General features: G+C 40.2%; 1 protein-coding gene across 2 annotated transcripts in view; it reads left to right on the top strand.

Annotated features, from left to right (window-relative positions):
• PTCHD4 (patched domain containing 4) overlaps positions 1 to 19,274 on the top strand; it is an 80,040-nt gene extending 60,766 nt beyond the window's left edge. For both annotated transcript variants that reach the window (XM_059469234.1, XM_059469233.1), the window contains exon 3: positions 17,641 to 19,274. In XM_059469234.1, coding sequence (XP_059325217.1) covers positions 17,641 to 19,274 — 1,634 coding nt within the window. The remainder of the gene's footprint in view (positions 1 to 17,640) is intronic.
• The last annotated feature ends 1,030 nt before the right edge of the window (positions 19,275 to 20,304 follow it).

Genomic DNA, 20,304 nt, shown 5'->3' with positions numbered 1-20,304 from the left:
GCCTGAATCCCTTTCTTAGAGTCTTGGGGAAAAAACAGCAAAGGAAATGAAAGAAAGCTCTACAATAAAAAATGATGAAAAGTATCTCCTTCCTGTCAGTAGATCAATGGAAAGAGCACCTACACTTGCTTAGATCCAGTTCCAGCATTAATTCTCCGTCTATCTGAGAGAATTAGTGCCCCCTTGGTTCACAGTCCAGCACAGTCTCTTCATCACCAAGCAGCAGAAGCATTCTGGGAGAGGCTGTGCCTGTCCAGGCACTTTTATTCTGTCCTGGCAATATTCCTTAAATCAGGGATTGATTTGAGATGTCACTGGATTTAGTCCCAGATGAGTGACATAGTCCTCAAATGAGACATTCTCTTCTCTCTTACTTTTTCTCATCTGCCTTGATTTAAACATTTAAAGGTACTTTTAAAGCCAACTCCTAAGAACATGAAAGGGAAGAGTTATGTGTTTCTACAAAAAAATATTTGGACTCTGTAAATTTACTGCAAACCAAACTTTATGGAGCAGTACAGTAGCTTGTACTAGCAATGGCATGGCCAGCAGTGACTGTCCCCTGTGCCGAGCACTGGTGAGGCCACACCTCAAATCCTGTGTTCAGTTCTGGGCTCCTCATGGCAAGAAAGACACTGAGGGGCTGGAGCGTGTCCAGGGAAGGGAAAGGAGCTGGGGAAGGCTCTGGAGCACAGGTCTGAGGAGGAGCAGCTGAGGGAGCTGGGAAAGGGTCTCAGCCTGGAGAAAAGGAGGCTCAGGGGGCACCTTCTCACCCTCTACAACTCCCAGACAGGAGGGTGGAGCCAGGTGGGGGTTGGCAATAAGGCAAGAGAAAGCAGCTACAAGTTTCACCAGGGGAATTTTAGATTGGATATTAAGAAAAATTTCTTCACTGAAAGGATGGTCAGGTATTGGAACAGGCTGCCAAGGGAAATGATGGGGTCACGTTCCCCAGAAGTGTACAGAAATGTGTGGATGCAGTGTTAGAGACATGGTTTAATGGTAGACATTGCAGTGCTGATTTAATGGTTGGACAATCTGAAAAGTCTTTCCCTACCCCAACAATTCTGTTATTCCAGAGTCAGATATAAAGGCAAAATTCAGTCCTGAAATGACAAAGATAAAAGAAAATCCCACCAAGATTTTTCATTGTTCTATATCTACTCTCAAATAAGACTAAGACACTCTTTAATGCTGAATAATTACCAACAAGGCTACAGAAATTCTTTAATTTTAATACAAAAGAGAGGTAGGTGGGAAGGAGACATGAAGACCAGCAATAGAAATTGATGCATACAGCTACAATAAAAAGGCTTGCAGTTATATAATTTTGATTATCTGTTTTTTCTAGTCAATATTCAAGTCAAATTGTACCTGTGCAGGTTAGAGTCTCTCCAAAGTCCATTTTCAAGAGATAGTGTTTGTGGTGTGAAAGTGTAAACAAGGACCCTGGCTAAGGAACCTGAGAGAATAGGCTACCTTGACTTAAGTATCTTCTATACCCTCATTTTTTAGTTTAGATTCTTCATTCTTGTGGTCCAATAACTTAAAAGTGTTACTTTCTTTAAATGAAAACTTGTGATTTCCATCAGAAGTTTGCCTTCCGTTTAAGGCAAGCTCTGGGCTAACTTAATCAGCATTCATTATTTTCCTCTTGGAGACAAATAGGGGTGACAGAAGTGAGATCATTCACAGCAAGGCTGGATTAAGTTTCCTAACAAGCTGCAAGAACCAGGGGAAGTCACCAAGTGCCAGGGCATACCCTTCAACTAGGGATTGGACCCTGGAGAAGAAGAAAATTACACCTGAACAAACAAATCTGCAAAAAGAAATTGAGACAGGTCTGTCAACCAACTATGTTAAAAGAAAAAAAAAAAAAAAAAAAAAAAAAAAGAGAAAAAAAGTCAATATAGGAGAATGAGCATTTTGGGTCTTGTTCTACTTAGTTCATACCTGAGAGCTCAGAAACAGACAGAGGAGATATATGAACCCATCCTGCCTACATCTGGGCTGCTGACAAATCTGCCTGGACACACCGCCTCCCAGTCTGCTGTTCCAGAAGTAATAAAATCTGCCATCATCGTTGTTCTGTTAGTGATAAAGGCAAAGGAGGATTTTCTGCAGAACTGTTTGTGAGAAAATTAATTGACAGCAGGCTTCTTGGCAGTTTGCAACCATAACATTTGTATGATCTGCTGATGCCACAGTTTTATTCCCTGCTAATCAGATATTGCTCTCTTTACTGTGCAAGGGCGTCTCTTGTAGCTGTTGTTGGCATGCAGAAGGCAGACCTCGTAACAGCAATAATTCCACAACATCCTTCTGTCTATATGGGCACATATTGTCTCAGAACACTCCATGGAGACGACCCCAACACACCACAGCCAAAATGTGACCATCTGCTTAATCACTTCATGATGTGGAAATTCAGCTTTGCCAACCATTCCCTTGGATCCAGTACAAATCTCTACCTCACCAAAGGAGCCAGTTCCTCAGAGATAATTGTGGACTTTATTTACATGCACCTGGATTGATCCCACCTGGCATAAATGAGTTGTCAACATCTGAAGCTCTGTCTCCTTGAGCTTCCTCTGGGTCAATGGAAGGAGACAGACACATGTAGATTTCCAGATAGACAAGCTATCCAAGGTTGTCCTAGATTTGAAGGACAAGAGGGATAATATGCGCCCTGCACATGACAAGCTGGGGGATGGTACACCAGGATTAGAGGGATTCAGTGCTATCCAGGACCCTCAGGTTGTTGCTCTAAACTGAGAACACTGGAGAACACTTAGAGAAAATCAGAAATCTTACAGAAAGAAGCCAGAGTCTCCTGAGGTAACAGAAGCCAAAAGGAAAATATCAGGGAAATATCTCTAAGGAATTAAGTAGTGTTCAGAAGTGTTAGGAAGTGTTAGGAAGCCCAGCTGAAGTGCCTCTACATGAATGCCCTTAAATTCAGCAAAAGTAACAAAATGGAGAAATTGGAAGCCACCATGCTGTCAGAAAGCTGCAACCTAGAAGCCATTCCTGAAACTTGGTGGGATGAATCCCATGACCAGAGCAGGGCTATCAGTGGCTAAAGGCTGTTCAGAAGACACAGGGGAGGAAGGAGAGATGGAGGAGATGTGGGTCAGGTAAAGAGACAAGATAAGCCCCTGAAGTTTAGCAAATAGGCTTCCAGCTCTTCAAGAATCTCATCCATACAACCCCACAGGAAACTGTCCCTAGGGAGCAGAGCAGAGCTAGAGGATCTCTAAGGATTTCTTCCACCGAGCACAAGACCTGGCAATCCCCAGGAGAAAGACATTAGGAAAGGAAGGCAAGAGATCAGCATAGCTGAGTGGGGTCAAACTAAAAGGCAAGAAGAAAATGTACGGGCAGTGGGACAGTGGGAGCAGAGCCAGGTGTCCTGGAAAGATTACAGGACACACTCAGTTGTGTAAGGATGGGATGAGGAAGACCAAGGGACACCTGGAGCTGAACTTGGCTAGTGACACAAAGACTAACAGGAAGGGCTTCCACAGACATGTTGGCCAGAAAAAGGTCAAATAAGGCATAACCCCTTGACAAAAAATGCTGGCAAACTGGTAACACCAGGCCAGGAGAAGGCTGAGGTACCCAGCAGCATTTCTGCCTGAGAAAACAGCACAGGACTGCAGTGATCTGGTGCTAGAACAGCAGAACTCCATGTCCATGGCTATGTGAAGCTTTCATCTTCCTATTTAAAATGAAAAGATACTTATCATTAACATTTCATAGGAAATAACAACTTTAAATCTAAAATGATGTTACAAACATGCAGATTGTGCAGCAATTTTTTCAGTGGGAACATTTTATGGGAACATTTTCTGTTTTCATTACTGCTTTTCTTGAAAAAATACATTTCAAAATCATAGAAACAGAGGATGGTTTGGGTTGGAAGAGACCTTAAAGATCAGCTAGCTCCAACCCCCTGCCATGGCCAGGGGCACCTTCCACTTTCCACATGGGATATTTTACAGACTACAGCTAAAACTGTTTTAGGAAAAATAATTTTATTATTTCTGGCTGAAATGTTTTTGTATTTTGCCACAGTATTCTGGTTTGTATTTAGCAATCTTTTAAGCCTGTACTGTGCATTTGGAGCCTTATGAATGAAAATATCATTATAAGAACCATTTATCAGCTTGAGAGATATAGACTGAAACGGTACAAATTTCTGGCTCAGTCTTATAATGATAACTCATGACAATATCTAAAATCATTTTTAGTTCTTTAAAACTGAAGGGAAAGAGCAATTTGCTATGTCATCACTGGGATAAATGGGCAACATTCTCAGAAGCAATCAACTAAAATAAACTGATATATAGGTTCCTGTAGGAGGCAAGCAATCTTAAAATGTCTTTCTAAAACAAAGCATAATTTTCCATTCTGTCCCACACTTAAATTGCAGCGATTTACACATATATTTCATTTTATATTTATTGTTATTTGGCTTTCTGAGTAAATTCAGGGTAGTGAGAGCACATAGTGAAGTGCTTCTCGCAATGCTTTGCTGACATAAAATTAATAAAACTAAGCATTCCATAAGATCAGTGATTCCTTGGGAACAGCCAGCACCTTGCTCCTGGCATAGATTATAATTTTCTTTCTTCTGAGCTTTGCAAGCAAAACATTCTTTTGTTAGCAGACTTATGAGGCTGCTTCTTTCCAGATTTTTTACATCTCTCAGTTACATGTACCAAGCTATTAAATGGGATTTGTGGTCTGGGTTTGGGGTATCTCTGCCTTACTCCCATTGCAATGACTGACAATGCAATGTTTTAAAATGTATCAAAAGCACTAAAAAGTAAGGGTTTGAAGTAGTTTGATCCAGCAGTTTCCTCATTCCCCCTTTGTCTTTCAGAGTGTTGAGCTTCCTTTAAGGGGTAATCAGACTTTTTAGAGAGGAAAGACAACTGGAGCAGAGTATCAGATGGAAAGAGGCAGAGATCATCTCCCCAGTTCCTGTTGCCATGATACTTTTAACGGTCAGAGAAATTAATGAATGCACACAGTAAAGGCAAGTGGGAATGATGGGCTCAAAACAGCAGAGGGTTTGGTCCTAAAGCAGTAGGGACACCCTTGTGTCAGTCACCCTATAAAGTAAAGCAGCCCCTGGCCCTACCACCAGCTGAGGGTGCTTTCAACCACTGAAGCCATTGCTATAAAAATCTGATAAACTGAATGAGCACACTGTGTTTCTGCAATGTCCATGGCTATGTGAAACTTTCGTCTTCCCATTTCAAATGAAAATATACTTATCATTACCATTTCATATGAAATAACAATGTTAAATCTAAAATTTAAGTTTATAGATGCCCCCACCCAAGTTTATAGATATAAACATGGTACCTCAACAGAACTCAGAAATTCAACATCAATGTGATTTTTTGCACTTGCAGTGGCAGAACAGCATCACCATTTGGCCACAGCCTTTACTAGAAAACAGAATAGAGCAAAGGCTGGGACTTTCTATATAATATTAAATTTTTTGCATGCTCCCTGGCATGCTCTTACTCTGTCCATGGCACTTTCCCAAATAATTCCCAGGTGCAAGTTAAGGTTTGTGCATGGCCATTCTGTTCTAAAGGCTAAAGGAATAACATACCATAGTTTACAAGCTTAGATTGCACCAGCTGGCCTCTGTGACAGAAAATTAACCCTAGAAATAATTAATTCATTAGAATGGATGCAGATTAGAAATCTCCAATGACTTCCATAGGGATGTATGTGCAACAAAAGATTCATCAATGTAAACACTACTTCTCCAGACTCCTTGATGTTCTCAGGGAACACATGTTCAAACTATTCTCATGTTCAAATTTTTCCCATCTGAAAATAGGGATATTCAAAATAATAATGGGAAAGGGGAGGCCAGCCAGCTGACTGACTGCTCCTAGTATTCCGAGCAAAAACAACTCTCCCCAAAACAGAAAGGTGTCTCATATATTGTTCCAGGACTAAAGCATTGTCTTAAATTCTCAGAGTTTAGCCAGAATAATAATTAAGTGAAAAGCTTAATGATCATCCCGCTGGGATGGACTGCTAAAGGTCAGGTTTCAGATACGTTAATGAGCTGCTAAATGCTGCTAACTGGAAGCGGCTTTTTTTGTCCTGCACAAGCCAACCCAGTCATGTTTTTGATGGCAACACTGAGCATATCAGATGGCTATGGGAGTTTTGCCATGAAATGAAAGCTCCTCTTGTGCTTTATTTACAACCATTGCAGCAGAGTTTATGAGAAGCAGCTTGAAGGTAAGGCCATGCCCTACCAAACTGAGAAAGAGCTTTTTGGTCTAATTCCATCTTGTCATGGAGTCCTCTGGTCAGTGATTTGGGAAATGAATCAGAGCCATGTAGAGTAGGAGTCCTTCACTGGTGACAGCCCTGACTCGTGGAAAGGCTGAAAAACAATATGGGAAGGAGTCAAGGCCTCACAGGAAAAGCAGAAGTTTTATTATCTTAAAAATTGGGAAAGCAACATATTTTAATAAATGTCTATGAATTTGTGTGGTTTACTTCATCTGTGTCCTGGTCCTACACCAAAGGTATGAATTTCCAAAGACATATACATTGATTGATTCATTGATTGATATCAGGTTTTAAGCCTATAAATAGCAATAAAAATCCTGTGCTGCATGAGGACAGCAAGGCTGAGCAATGCCATGGGCTTGCTGTTGGATCTGTCTGATGGTTCAAAACTAGGCAGTTTAAAGCTAGATAGATTAAAACCAGATTTCTTTTTGCCTCAAGTTCCCTGCCATAAAATTGGTGTAATACCCACAACAATCTCACAGAGGTCATGGTGTTCATTCATATATATAGTGCATGAGGGAATCAATGCATGCACTGCTATACCATCCTACAGCAAAATAATCAATTTTTAATCATTGCTGTGCACAGGTGCCAAGGGTAAATGGGACCTGAGACCAGACATTCGTATTGTGTGAGGCAGGTATTTGTATCAATTCAAAGCTAGGTTTCTAAATGGTATTGCTACAATACTAAAACTAGTAAAGTAAACAACTTAAACACCAGATTTAAGGGCCTGATGAGCTGCACAACTTTAAGTCATGCTTCTCATGCATTTAGATTTTAATGCAGTCAGCCCCATGAATACAAAAGAACATAAAATCATTCAGACTGACTCAGGCCAAAGGGTTTATCTAGCTCAGCATCCTATTTCTGATAGCAACCAATGGCAAGTGCTTTAAAAATGGGGATTTCAACAGATCAAGCATCAAGTCATACTCTCCCAAAACACTCCCCAAGGCTCCCGCTGCTTCTTGGCTCATTGACTTGTGTGTCCAAATAAGTTATCTCTGACTTTAATGACCCTTTCTGGGCAATTTTCCTCCATGAATGTGTGCAAGTTCTTTTAACTTGCTGAATGGTCCATATTAGTGTTACAGGGGTTTGAACCAATTTGATACAAAAGTAGCTGCAAGCTGTGGAGCAGCAGGCAGAGCATCAATGTGTGTTGCAGTTTTCATTTTTCAATAAAACTGCATAAAAAATTTAAGGAGAATTATTTTATTCCAGTCATCAGATAAGTCATTTCTTCTCTCTTTGATTCATTTTCCTTTTAACCCCTTGTCTAATGAGAGGAAACCCTTAGGTCCAAGAAAAGTCTTTTGGCTGTGAAGAGGAATGCTGAGCACCTTTATAACAATTTGGTAGCTTGTCTGAATGAATTCCTGCATCTACAGCATTGCCTGTCACTGCTGTCTGATAAATAATATATATGTAACCTACACATCCTGTATTGGCAACCTGGCTTAATTTATAGGGACACACAGGGAATGTGGGAGAGGGAGAGCGTTGCTGTGTGAGCAGCTCAGTTTGTGTTTCACAGAGCAGGGCAGCAGCCACGGTGCTGCATCAGCTGCTTGGCAGCTGCCTGTGATCTGGGGCAGCCAGATGTGAGCATGTGAGGATCTGGAGATATGGGGATGTAAGGATGCTTCCCAGCCTGAGCAGTCCCACTGGTGGGACAGCCTGATCCAGAGCCCTGGTGCTGCAGTGATCCCAATGCTGTCCCAGGCTTGGCAAGGGCAGTGCAGCAGCCTTCTCCCATGCTCCTGTGCAGTGCAGGAATAGGGCTTTTTGGGAAGGGAAAGGGAGATTTAATACCTATTTTTCAAGTTGCTGAGTCAGTCCCTGTATTTCCTTCACTACCAGCAAACAAGCAAAAGGCCCATGTCACCTCCCCCTTTTCTGAAGTAAACAAATGTCAGCAAATCCTGCACTAACAACACTGTTAAAAATATCACCCTGTCAGCAGACAGGTTCATTCCCTTTGTCTGAAGCTCTCTTCATTGCAGTGAAGGTGTGCTGTTACATCAAGATAAGCAGTCTAGGTGGAAATCTCAGTGTCCAGGGGAGGAACAGAGACATTGTGCTCTGCACCACAGTGTCAGCAGCTAGAGTAATTTCCAAGTAGGAATCATTAGTGTAGGAATTTGACAGGATTTGACCTGGTAACTATCAAGGTAGAGGCTAGCCCTGCTTTACTCAGCTGGAACTTGTCCCTGGGGTAGCAATTGAAAATTAGCTATTTCAGCCAAGATGCAGCACTCACTCTCTTTAGTGAGTTTCAAACCAAGTTAACCCCAGCACCAGCTCCACACTTAGTGAAAAGATGGTGCCCAACTAGATTTTGGGGATGTATGGAAAATATTCATGATCAGAGTGACTATATACCTTTCAAAGGGAGATAAATCCCCACAAAGCTTTTCCCAGATGATTTTCCATCTGTTTCAGGAAGGGAATGTTGGTTGTTACAATGAATAATTTCACTGGGGAAAGTTGAAGAATGAACTTTTTCTGCTCATTGCTTGTTATGTCAGGATCTTGCAATTCAGAGACTTCAGATTGTGCAGACAAATGGATCTTGCCACTGAAAGGTAAAAGTTTCCTCCCTTCACAACTGGGTCCCACCACTGACAACATTATACACTTGCCTCATGGATAAAACTCCAGGAATTTGTCCCACTCTGTTCAAGCAGTGCTTCACTCTCTTCATTTGCTCAAACTTACAAAAGCACAGGTTATTTTTTGGACATATCTTTTTTCACATCTATTTACTTGTCCAGTTATTTTAGCATTTTTCTTTGAAGAAGCTATTATTGCTCCATCTTTGCCAGAAAGCAGAAAATGACCAAACATTGTTTCTATAATAAGTGCAGATTATTTTTTTTGGATTCCAGAATCTACACTTGATTGAAACATCTTCCGTTCTTGAGTCTCACTGATACTTTATTCTTTTGGATGTTACTGGATTATCAAATCCAGGTAATAAAATGTTCCAATCAGTGCCACAAATTCATCCTATGCTTTTAGCCTAAATAAGTGTACAATATATTCATTTAAGACTTGATCTAGATTCATTACCTTGTTTTCTACATGTCACTTAAACTCTCATCAATAAATAGCAGTTTCCATATGTGCAGTTCTTGCTTACAATGTTCATTAAAAGGCTTAAATGAGAAACAGCAAAAGCATTTTAATTCATTGCTAAGCACAGCAGAAAACTAAGCAGGATTCCAACTTTATGTACAATTTGCAAGGCATATACATTAGCTCAAACATAAATCTCCCTTAATGAGGTTAAATCTCCCAACTATTAATCACATCCATTGAAACATTCTCCATGTTCAGCTCTATTTCAGTGCAGGGGGGGTGCTATTTAATATTTCTGTTCCTTCAAAAAATAAGAAGAGTCTGGGAATGAAAAATTGTAAAATTCTACCTTAAAATGAACTGCAACAACCTTGAATACAAAGTGTCATTACAGTTTAGTTAGAAACATGTTTGTGTCTGGACTAGCAGCTCTTTGGCTTATCTCCAGGGCTCATCCTGGGCTTCTACCCAGGGATGCTTATGGAGGAGCTCTGGAAATGTCTTTTGAATAAGAAAGATCCAAAACTGGATAAGATTCAAAATCAGAGATGCCAAATTCTTGTTAGCATTAATTATTCTTAATTTAAATCAAGATCAAGGTCCCTCTATGGTGGTCTCCGTGTAAACAGGGATAACAGTGTTTGCCTCCAAAATGAGAGACAGAAACTGATGAAAGACCAAGGATGTGCCAGAGGGATGTGATGTGTAAGTAAATGATCTCCATGTGATTTAGCTCAGTTCCCATAGTTGCTTACTTATGTTTGGGCTTCTGTGTGTAGTCCAGGGCATTTATTTTGAGTTGGATTGGAAAGGGTAGAATGAGGGGGCTGTCAAGGTCTGTAAAATGAATTACCTGAAGAGGGAACACATCAGAAAGGAGACTAAAAGAGCATTAACCACCGCCTGTAATCTGTGTTTCCAACAGAATGGTGTTAATGTAATTTATATCTTGATGTTTCTTAGGAGGTTGGAAGGCAAGGGACAAACTACAGCTGTGACTGCTACATCCTCACACCATTTCCTTCCTGTACAGGTGTCTACAGCTGGGCTGTGGTTGGGAAGCTGGCAGAATTTCATGGGAGCAGTGTTAGGCTGATACTGATCTTTTCTGAAATGCAGTTATACAGCCAACTGCAGACAGAATCAAATGTTTGCCTCTCTGCTCACTGCTCCTCAGCCTCAAACAATCATGGGGTTGCTGTCTGCTAGGCTTCCCCAAAATGCCTGTCAGGAGACCAAAGCTTTTATGTTTTGGTCTCATTGGAAAGTCTCAGAATTATTTAAAAAGCTTTCAGAAGTGCTCATGCAAGCAGAAATAAATGCAATTACTCAGAGTACACATGAAGGAATAGTCTGTATATTTAACAGGAGTGTCCCATGATGCACTGCTACTTTTTAAATGAGGTTCATATTGTAATGGGGATACATCAAAACTTGGAAGCTGGAAGAATTGACAAGTTCCAGCGTATGGCAAAATGACCATAGTCTGGCAGAAATTTTTTTAAGGAAATTAAAGTATCTATTATATAAAACTGACTTTGCTGCTGATATTTGTGGTGGATTTAAGTGCATTTTCTGTGTTTATCAGAAGTGCTAAAATCTAGCAATAATGAAATGTCTTGTGCAGCACTGGAGATTTCCCTGAGGTCCCTGTCACTAAGGATAAGGTCTCAGCTGGCTGAGGTTTTATTGCACTTGGTTAAATATTCTTTCTATAAAACCTAGTTTTAAAATGAGACAATTTATTATGATAGAGATCTGTTACTTAAAAGAAGAATTCTACCCAGAATACTTTTCAAGACAGAAAGGCACAGCAGGGTGTAAAACCCCTCTGTCAGCATTTCTACACAATCTGGTTAGAGAAGAAATTGTGCATGTAGTGACCTCACAGGAGAATGGACCTAGAAAGGATTGAATTTCTCTGTTTAAATGCTTTTAAATATCATGAAATGCCACATACCAAATGAAATAAAGAAGTATAGGTTTAGTGAAAACAAAATTTCTGCAGGAGCTTCAGCAGGAGATCTTGACTGAACTTCATTTTTTGCTGCAGTTGCTGTAAGCTCTGTGACATTCAGAAGATGTAAATACTGAAAATTCCTATTGCTCAAGGAGACTCCTCCCTTTGGACAATGCTACTCATCCGTGCATCACTGCCACAGTTAGACCCTCTATCCCCAAAGTCTGAACCATCCCAGGGATTTTACTGGCAGGATGAGGTCTGACTTTGCCTCTAGTGGGAGATTCTGGAGAAAGGGTAAACCTGAGTTTACCCCCTAAACTATGAGAGTGGTTTAGTTCCTCAGCTGCCTCATCAGACCCTCCCAGTTACCGCTAAAGCAGCACAACAGCCAAGGCAAAACTAAGTAAAGACGAAATTGTCAACAACCCAACTGTGTGAACAACTCAATTGCCATCACTTTACAAGTACCTAGAGAGATGTAAAATTAAAACCAATTTTTTCCTACCTGCATTTTAGATTAGTTTGAAAACATATTCTCTATCTTTTCCTTCTCCTTAATCAGGCTGGGACAATACTCAGTGTTGTGGTTAGGGTCCACTTCTTAGCTGGATGCAATGTTCTGAGATTTACCTTTATGGAATGGGATCTAGTTTAAGGTACACATTTCCTACTGCTCCCTAAAGTATGACCAAGCTTCAAATTTTCTCTGCCTTCTTCATCAAAATCCCTAAGGATTTACTGACTCTTCATAAAGAAGTGGTTTAATAATTTTTTTCTATTGCTTCTTCCCTCCCTGAGATCCAGAGAGTCCTTGGTGACTGTGATTAATTTTTTTAATCTCTGTGCTTCAGTTTTTAAATGTAAGTGGGGATACCAATATTAATGATACTACTATTAGTGATTTGGCAGAACAACAAATGCGTCCTCCACTGCAGTGTGTTGAGATGGAAAGATTTTCCTCCATAAGAAAAAGTGATGATATGAACCTAAACTCTCTAAAATGGGGTGTATTTTCTAATCAATAAATCTGGATAAGAGAGTCCAAAGAGCCAGCAGCCTGGTCTAGTAGGAGGCATGTCTGTCCATGGCATAGGGTTGGAATTAAATGGTCTTTAATGTCCTTTTCAATCCAAGTCATTTAAAAATTCAATGATTCTGCACTTCAATACGCTCCTAATGATCATGGCCCCTGCTATTAGGGGGCATTGATTAGACAAAACTAGACAAGTTTTTCTAGGACATTAATTGCCTATCCCCTGTGGAAAAGAAAGGAAAAAAAAAAAAGGTGTTTTCCACCTAGGTAAAATAATGTAAAGTTTATTTCCATTGGATCACAGCAAAGAATTATAATGTAAAAATATATTTCCTGCCCACTACTATGATTTAAAAGAAAGCTGCCTCCTCATCCTTTGTATACATTACAAGTTACATGTGTGGCTGTTAATGAAAACTGGGTACAATACTTGAATTTCTCAGTGCAGAAATGCTGAGTAATCTGTGCTATGGCACTTCTACGACTTTTTTTGTTTGTTTGAAATATAATGTACAGGCCAAGGTTATCACCACATTGACTGCTGTCACCAATTGCAGCAAATAATCTTTATGCCTTGATTCAAAAAAAAAGTGCAGAGTCATCCTGATCTCCTTTCCTAGAAAGTTTACCAAAGCTGGCAGCAGCCAGCAGCTCTCCTTCCAGCAGAGCCCCGTGGCCTCAGACTGGGGTACCAGTGGCTGTCATGAGGAGTGATAAATGCACGTCAAACTCCTGTCCAAAGAAGCTGACTGATTGTGACAGAAGGAACAGCTAAATGCTGAATAGGCATGATTTGGTTAAGAAAACTCTGAAGACAGATTGTTTTTCATGCTTAAAAAATCCTAAGCATTCTAAGCAGAGATAGGTATGATGGTACTAAAGAAAGAGACCTCAGGAATGTGAACCGAATCTGCCTCCCAGCACAGACAGGATGTACCCAGCACCTACATTAACATTTATTAATCTGACCTTTAGACTCGCAATGAAGAAGACTTAATCACCTCCTAAATTGTGTGTTTCAGAGTTTAATGAAGCTTAAAGAAAACAAGAAAGCTTTGTTTTTTCTGATATCTAATTTAATGGTTTTGGGGGATTTTTTTCCAAATGAAACCAATGACTTCTCCTTCTCAAGTAGAAATGAGAAAGATTTGATTGTTGTCTGTATTATACCTTTTTTTATGTTGAATGTTGTTGAATCCTCGCTGGCATTCCAGTCTATGAGGGGGAAAAAATTAGACTCAATCAGTTTCTCTTTGATTTTCATGTAGAAATAACAGGGTATTGTTTGCTGGTTTTATTCTCCAGAACATTCAGCCTATTTTGTACCATTTTTTTTAAATGTCATCCACAACTGAAATTTAGAGCTAGGTGATTTTAAAGGTCATTTCCAAAACAAATCTTTCTATGATACAGTAAAAAAAAAAATCATGCCCCATTTCAAAACAGTGCTCCAGTCCTCCTTTTGGAAGATGGATACTTTACTTCTTCTTTCCATTCTTCTTGGACCATCCCATCTACATTTATCCCCTGAAATGATTTCTAATTGTTCAGAGATTTCTTTGACTTAACTTTTAATTGATTCATTTCTCCAGGTTGATTGAATTTAACCAAGTTGTCTTTAATCTCTCATTTCACTCTTTTTGTTTCTGTCCCTATTCTCCTCCAACTTATCTGCTCATAATTAATATTTTGCTCTTAAATTTGAGGCAGAAAAATGCATTATTTATTTTCATCTTCTCTGTGGCCTCCCTTTCTTGTTCTCCTACCCTCACAAATAATGGACTAAAAATTTCTTGTCTCCTTTCCTTTAAAGTAGTCATAGGCCATTGCCTGTCCAGCAAATAAAAAATTGCTGTACTTCATTCATGTCATGTTACTACCAGAGAAACTTGGCAGTTTTGACCCAGAGCCAAAGACCCTCTGAACCTTCCTAGAACTGCTCAGTGAACTTAACTCCACTGTCAGTGTTGTTGTGGCATTAGGAATGAGGCTGGAGAAACAGAATTTTATAGAGTGACTATGTTGTCTGAATCTTGAGAACTGTCAGAAGACATTCAGGAAAAATGGATTTGTATCCTTGTTGGGAGAAGGGAATAGACCTGCTTATCTGGGGAGAGCAACAGAGGCTGACTGGAAAACTTGGTATCAGACTAATGACATGGGCAAACCAGTCAGGCAAAGATTTCCTTTTGTGTCAGCAAGGGAATTACTGTTCTGTATTCCCCAATACCTGTGTTTGTGTGATAGAAATGAAGATTCTTGTAAAAGAGGAATAAATGAAATTAACTTCTGTACAATAAGAATCATAAGAAAATCAGTGCCAATTTTGATACTCAGAAAAGCTACAAATACCAATACTTTTTTTCCTTGAGATAATATTTTTTTCTAATTGCAAAAAGCCCTAGAGTTTAATTAGAGTGTTTTAATTTTAAACATTATCACAAGTTTGAGTACACACATTAGTGCATACTCTTGCATAGCTCTTCACACACATATGTTTGACAATAAACTCTATTATTTACTGTGTAACTCCCCAAGGTCAAATGCACCCAGGTACTCATCACTGAGAATGTGATATGTTAACGCTTATAAATTGATAACAATAAAAACATGACAAAAATGCAACTGTGAACAAAAACTTGCAGCAGGGCAGATAAGTGAGATTTTGGAATAAGCAGAGAAAAGTCCATATTATTGTTAATTGTTGATAGAGCTGGTAGAGCATTGCTTCACCCATTCCAGTGGTGGAGTGCATCCAGGGAAGAGAACAGAGCTGGGGAAGGCTCTGGAGCACAGGTCTGAGGAGGAGCAGCTGAGGGAGCTGGGAAAGGGGCTCAGCCTGGAGAAAAGGAGGCTCAGGGGGCACCTTCTGGCTCTGCACAGCTCCTGACAGGAGAGGACAGCCAGGTGGGGTTTTGTCTCTTCTCTCAGGTGATTACCAATAGAACCAGGGGAAATGGCCTGGAGTTGCTCCAAGGGAGGTTTAGGTTGAATATTGGAAAAATTTTCTTCACTGAAAGGGTTGTCAAGCATTGGAACAGACTGCCCAGGGAAGTGGTGGAACCACTGTCCCTGAAGGCATTTAGAAGATGTGCAGATGTGTCACTGAGGGCCATGATTTAGTGCAGGGCTTGGCAGTGCTGGGTTAATGGTTGGACTCGATGATCTTAAAGGTCACTTCCAACCTAAATGGTTCTGTGGTTTGTGTATCATTAAATGAAGCCATGCTAGGACATGGGCCCTTGAAATGGTGACCAGCCTGGTCCACAACCTGCAGGAGACAAACACTTGATACAGTCACATAAACATTGCATTCAAGTCACTTGATTCTGCAGAATTATTCAGCTGAAGGAGACAATCCTTTCTGCTTGATGGCCCAAAAATGACAGTGTGCAAGGCAGCTGTGCCTTGAGAATTTGAACAACTCACCCCAAACTTACCAGGGAATTCAAGGTCCCTCCTGAGCTGAGATGCTGGCTCATAAGAGAGCAGCATTTCCACACAGGCTTTTTGCTAGCTGCAAGACTTCTGTACCAATGTATGTTTATCTTTCACTGGGGACACTGATCTGCAGTAGAGCAGGTAACATTCACAGAACCTGACAGTTTATGCTGTAATTTTCCCTGCCTAGAAGGGCTGTCAGGAGTCTGCTCTGGGCAACATAAGCAGCTGTATGAATCCAAACAATTTAAATCTAAAGACAAACTCAACAGACCTTTCATTGCACACACTTGGTTATTTGCAAATCTCCTGTTGTCATATTTCTGGGTTTGATCTGAGAAAATTTGCTTTGTGTCTGCTTTGGTTCATGCAATTCTTCTACTACAGTGAGTGAAGGCTCACAAACAGAGGCAGAAACATCTGCAATCTACTCCTACTTCTTTTTCTGCTCATAGTGTGTCTCCTTACACTGGCCAGAATTTTCTCAGGGCTAGATCCAAAGTGAAGAGACCTTTTCACTTTCTAATCCAAATTCAAATTTGTGGTTTTAATTTTTTTTAATTGTTTTAATTATTATTTGAAAGCCAAATTTAATTGTTATTTGAAAAGCCAAACCATTTTGGATGGGTTTTTTGAATGTTGGCTTTTCTATTTTCCCTCAAGTTGAAATTCTCTAATGGTAAATGAAAAAAGAAGATGCACGTGTGTATATATTCTTTTCAACATACACGTTATATGAGTATGTATATATGATATATAACTTGTTTGTTAAAGTTTTCCATAAGATCAGCTTCAGCTTTATCATTCTGTCACAAAACTTAATAGCTGTAGACTTCCTAGACTGTGACTATGATGAGTAAAATTAAAGTAAGTCTGTATGAAATTTTAGTTTATTAAAATATCATACCCCAAAAACACTTATGAATGGAATACAAAGTCAGAACCTGTCATGAAATACTGACCAGATCTGACTTTTCTGAATGTCCTCTCACATGAGCTAAGAGAACTCCTTGTCACCAGGAGGAGCTCTGGATAGCAGAAAGAGACACAGATATAATCACAGAAAATAAACCCATATATTTTCTAGATAACGAATGTGGACCAATGACTTATCCAGTACACTACTCTCCATCATCACCACCAGCATATCAATTTTCATAGTGTGCAAATTTGCATGCTATCATTAAGAGCTCCAATTTCACTCAGTAGGCAGAGAATCATGATACAAATTACTCTGGTTATTTGTATTTACAGCATAATTTTTCCTTCATTATTTACAAAGAAACAAGGTGTCCTATTCTTGGTCACAACCACTCATTTCTCAACTAATTCCTTTAATTTATACTCTTTGGAAGAAAATGTTACTTGTATTTTAAGTTTTTGAAGTTGAACCACTTAAACCTTGAAAGCTGTAATAGGATGAAAAAAGGAATTTTTAAAATGAACCCCAGACTCGAACCAAACTTCACATTCTCCTGTATTTGCAGTCCATTTGGAAAGTAATTCAATGTCCACTAAAATCAATTAGTATCTTCATTTTTTTTCTGAGCATGTAGAGTCTTAGAATGTCACGACTGTAAATTTCAGCACCTGCAGGTGAACGTGTTCTTTAGCTTTAGACAGACATTTAAGAGTTTTCCATTTGTTTAACTGGTGACAAAAACGCAACAAAATTTAGCTGACAACATTTTTTTTACTGCTGGAGGATGAAACACCTGGGGGATGACTGGACCCCCTATATTTATGCTCAAATACAAACTTTGTTTTCTCATTTCAGGTCACGGAACCAAAGGAGTGTTTGAACTTCTTTCAGGATGGCGTCGGACCAGGGAGAATCTACCCTTCAAGGACCGAGTAGCAGATGCCTACTCAGATGTCATGGTCTCCTACACCATGACCAGCTCCTTGTACTTCATAGCCTTCGGCATGGGGGCAAGCCCCTTCACCAACATCGAAGCTGTAAAAGTCTTCTGCCAGAACATGTGTGTCTCCATCCTGTTGAACTACTTCTACATCTTCTCTTTCTTTGGCTCCTGCCTGGTCTTTGCTGGCCAGCTGGAGCAGAACCGGTACCACAGCATCTTCTGCTGTAAAATCCCCTCGGCAGAATACCTGGACCGGAAACCTGTGTGGTTCCAGACCATGATGAACGATGGCCATCAGCACACTTCCCACCACGAGACCAACCCGTACCAGCACCACTTTATCCAGCATTTCCTCCGAGAGCACTACAACGAGTGGATTACCAACATCTATGTCAAGCCATTTGTGGTGATACTGTATCTCATCTATGCCTCTTTCTCCTTTATGGGGTGCTTACAGATTAATGACGGAGCCAACATCATCAACCTTCTTGCCAGTGAGTCCCCAAGCGTCTCCTATGCCCTCATACAGCAAAAGTACTTCAGCAACTACAGCCCCGTGATCGGCTTCTACATCTATGAACCTCTGGAGTACTGGAATGGTACTGTGCAAGAAGACCTAAAAACACTCAGCCAGGGGTTCAACACCGTGTCCTGGATTGAGCAGTATTACCAATACCTTCGAGTGGGTAACATCAGTGCAACCAACAAAAGTGACTTTATCAGCATCCTCCAGAGCTCCTTTTTAAAAAAGCCAGAATTCCAGCACTTCAAAAATGACATCATTTTCTCCAAAGCTGGAGATGAGAACAATATAATTGCTTCTCGTCTGTACCTTGTGGCCAGGACTAGTGAAAATACTCAGAGGGAAGCGGTGGAACTGCTGGAGAAGCTGAGGCCCCTTTCTCTTATACAGAGCATCAAGTTCATTGTGTTCAACCCTACTTTTGTTTTCATGGACCACTATGGTTTATCAGTAACTATGCCCGTCCTGATTTCTGGTTTTGGCATCCTGCTGGTGTTAATACTGACCTTTTTCCTGGTTATCCACCCTCTGGGAAATTTCTGGTTAATCCTCAGTGTCACCTCAATAGAGCTGGGTGTCCTTGGCTTGATGACCTTATGGAATGTAGACATGGATTGCATCTCTATACTGTGCCTTATCTACACTTTGAATTTTGCCATAGATCACTGTGCACCCCTGCTTTATACATTTGTATTAGCTACTGAGCACACCCGAACTCAGTGTATAAAGAACTCCCTCCAAGAGCATGGGACAGCCATTTTGCAGAACGTTTCTTCCTTTCTTATCGGGTTGGTCCCCCTCCTCTTTGTGCCTTCAAACTTGACCTTCACACTGTTCAAATGCTTGCTGCTTGCCGGCAGTTGCACACTTCTGCACTGTTTTGTTATTTTGCCCGTCTTTCTAACCTTTTTCCCACCTTCCAAAAAGCACCACAAGAAAAAGAAACGGGCCAAAAGGAAGGAACGAGAAGAGATCGAATGCATAGAGATTCAGGAGAATCCTGATCATGTTACAGCAGTCTGAAAGGCTTAGAAAAATATAGTAGTATATTCTCTTTTTAAAAAAGCGTTGCACAGAGATGCAGGGAAAATAGAGCAAAGATCTCAGCTGCTTGTGCTGGCCAGGTCTGACAAGGCAAAGGAAGATCAAGAAGGGGTATTCGTGACACCTCAAGGTGCAAACTTTTTTTAACAAAAATAATGAAAGTGAAATAATTTCAAATGTTTCCTTTGAATCCTCATTCTCCACCAGGGAAGAGTCTGTTGGCCATTAAGTGTTCCTGAGTCTCAAACTGTAGCTGTAATGGGAATTGCTTAATATGTCATATGTAGGACTAAAACTAAGGTGAAAAACAGGGTTGCCATTAGGTAAACACTAGGGGGAAAGGCAGATTTGTTTGAAAAAATTGTCCATGGAAGAGAATGAAACAATATTTCAAATAAGAAAAGGTTACAAGACCAAGAGAGATTGAAAATGCCATGGTAATTTTTTATTTTCTTGAGCAAGTTAGTTAAGATGAAACCTATGCACTTGGGAAGTAAATGTTTAAAACTATCTAAGCCAAAGTACTTCCCAAATCCAGTACACCTTGTATATCTGTAACACCACAATTAGAGCATTATTGCAAATATGGATGGCAGAAGGATAAAAGTACTGTTTATACAGGAGAAGAAACAATCATAGCCATTTGTAAATCTAACACGTGGTTCCTTTAAATGTGACATATCACTACTATCCCAAGAGGTCACAGCTGGTAGTTAATACCATACACCTATTCTGGTAATTATGAATTTCCCCTTGAATTAACAGATCTCACAAAACTAACCCAGGCCATCATCACTGCAGCACTGTTTGCAGTTCCTGCAGTGCAACACTTCTGAGTCCTAATTTATTGGTGTTGACATTAAATACTGAATATTAATCAAGCAGGAGCTACAAACGCAATGATGGATTGCATTTCACAGGCACAATGTGACCGTGTAGCAGCTGAGTCAGCTCTGGAGCGCCTGCACAGTCTTAGCATCATATATTTGGTCCAAGGGATGAAGGGATA

The sequence above is a fragment of the Ammospiza nelsoni genome, chromosome 3, assembly GCF_027579445.1.
Source record: "Ammospiza nelsoni isolate bAmmNel1 chromosome 3, bAmmNel1.pri, whole genome shotgun sequence".
In the NCBI taxonomy this organism is placed as follows: domain Eukaryota; kingdom Metazoa; phylum Chordata; class Aves; order Passeriformes; family Passerellidae; genus Ammospiza; species Ammospiza nelsoni.
This window is presented reverse-complemented; position numbering and strand designations above follow the sequence as displayed.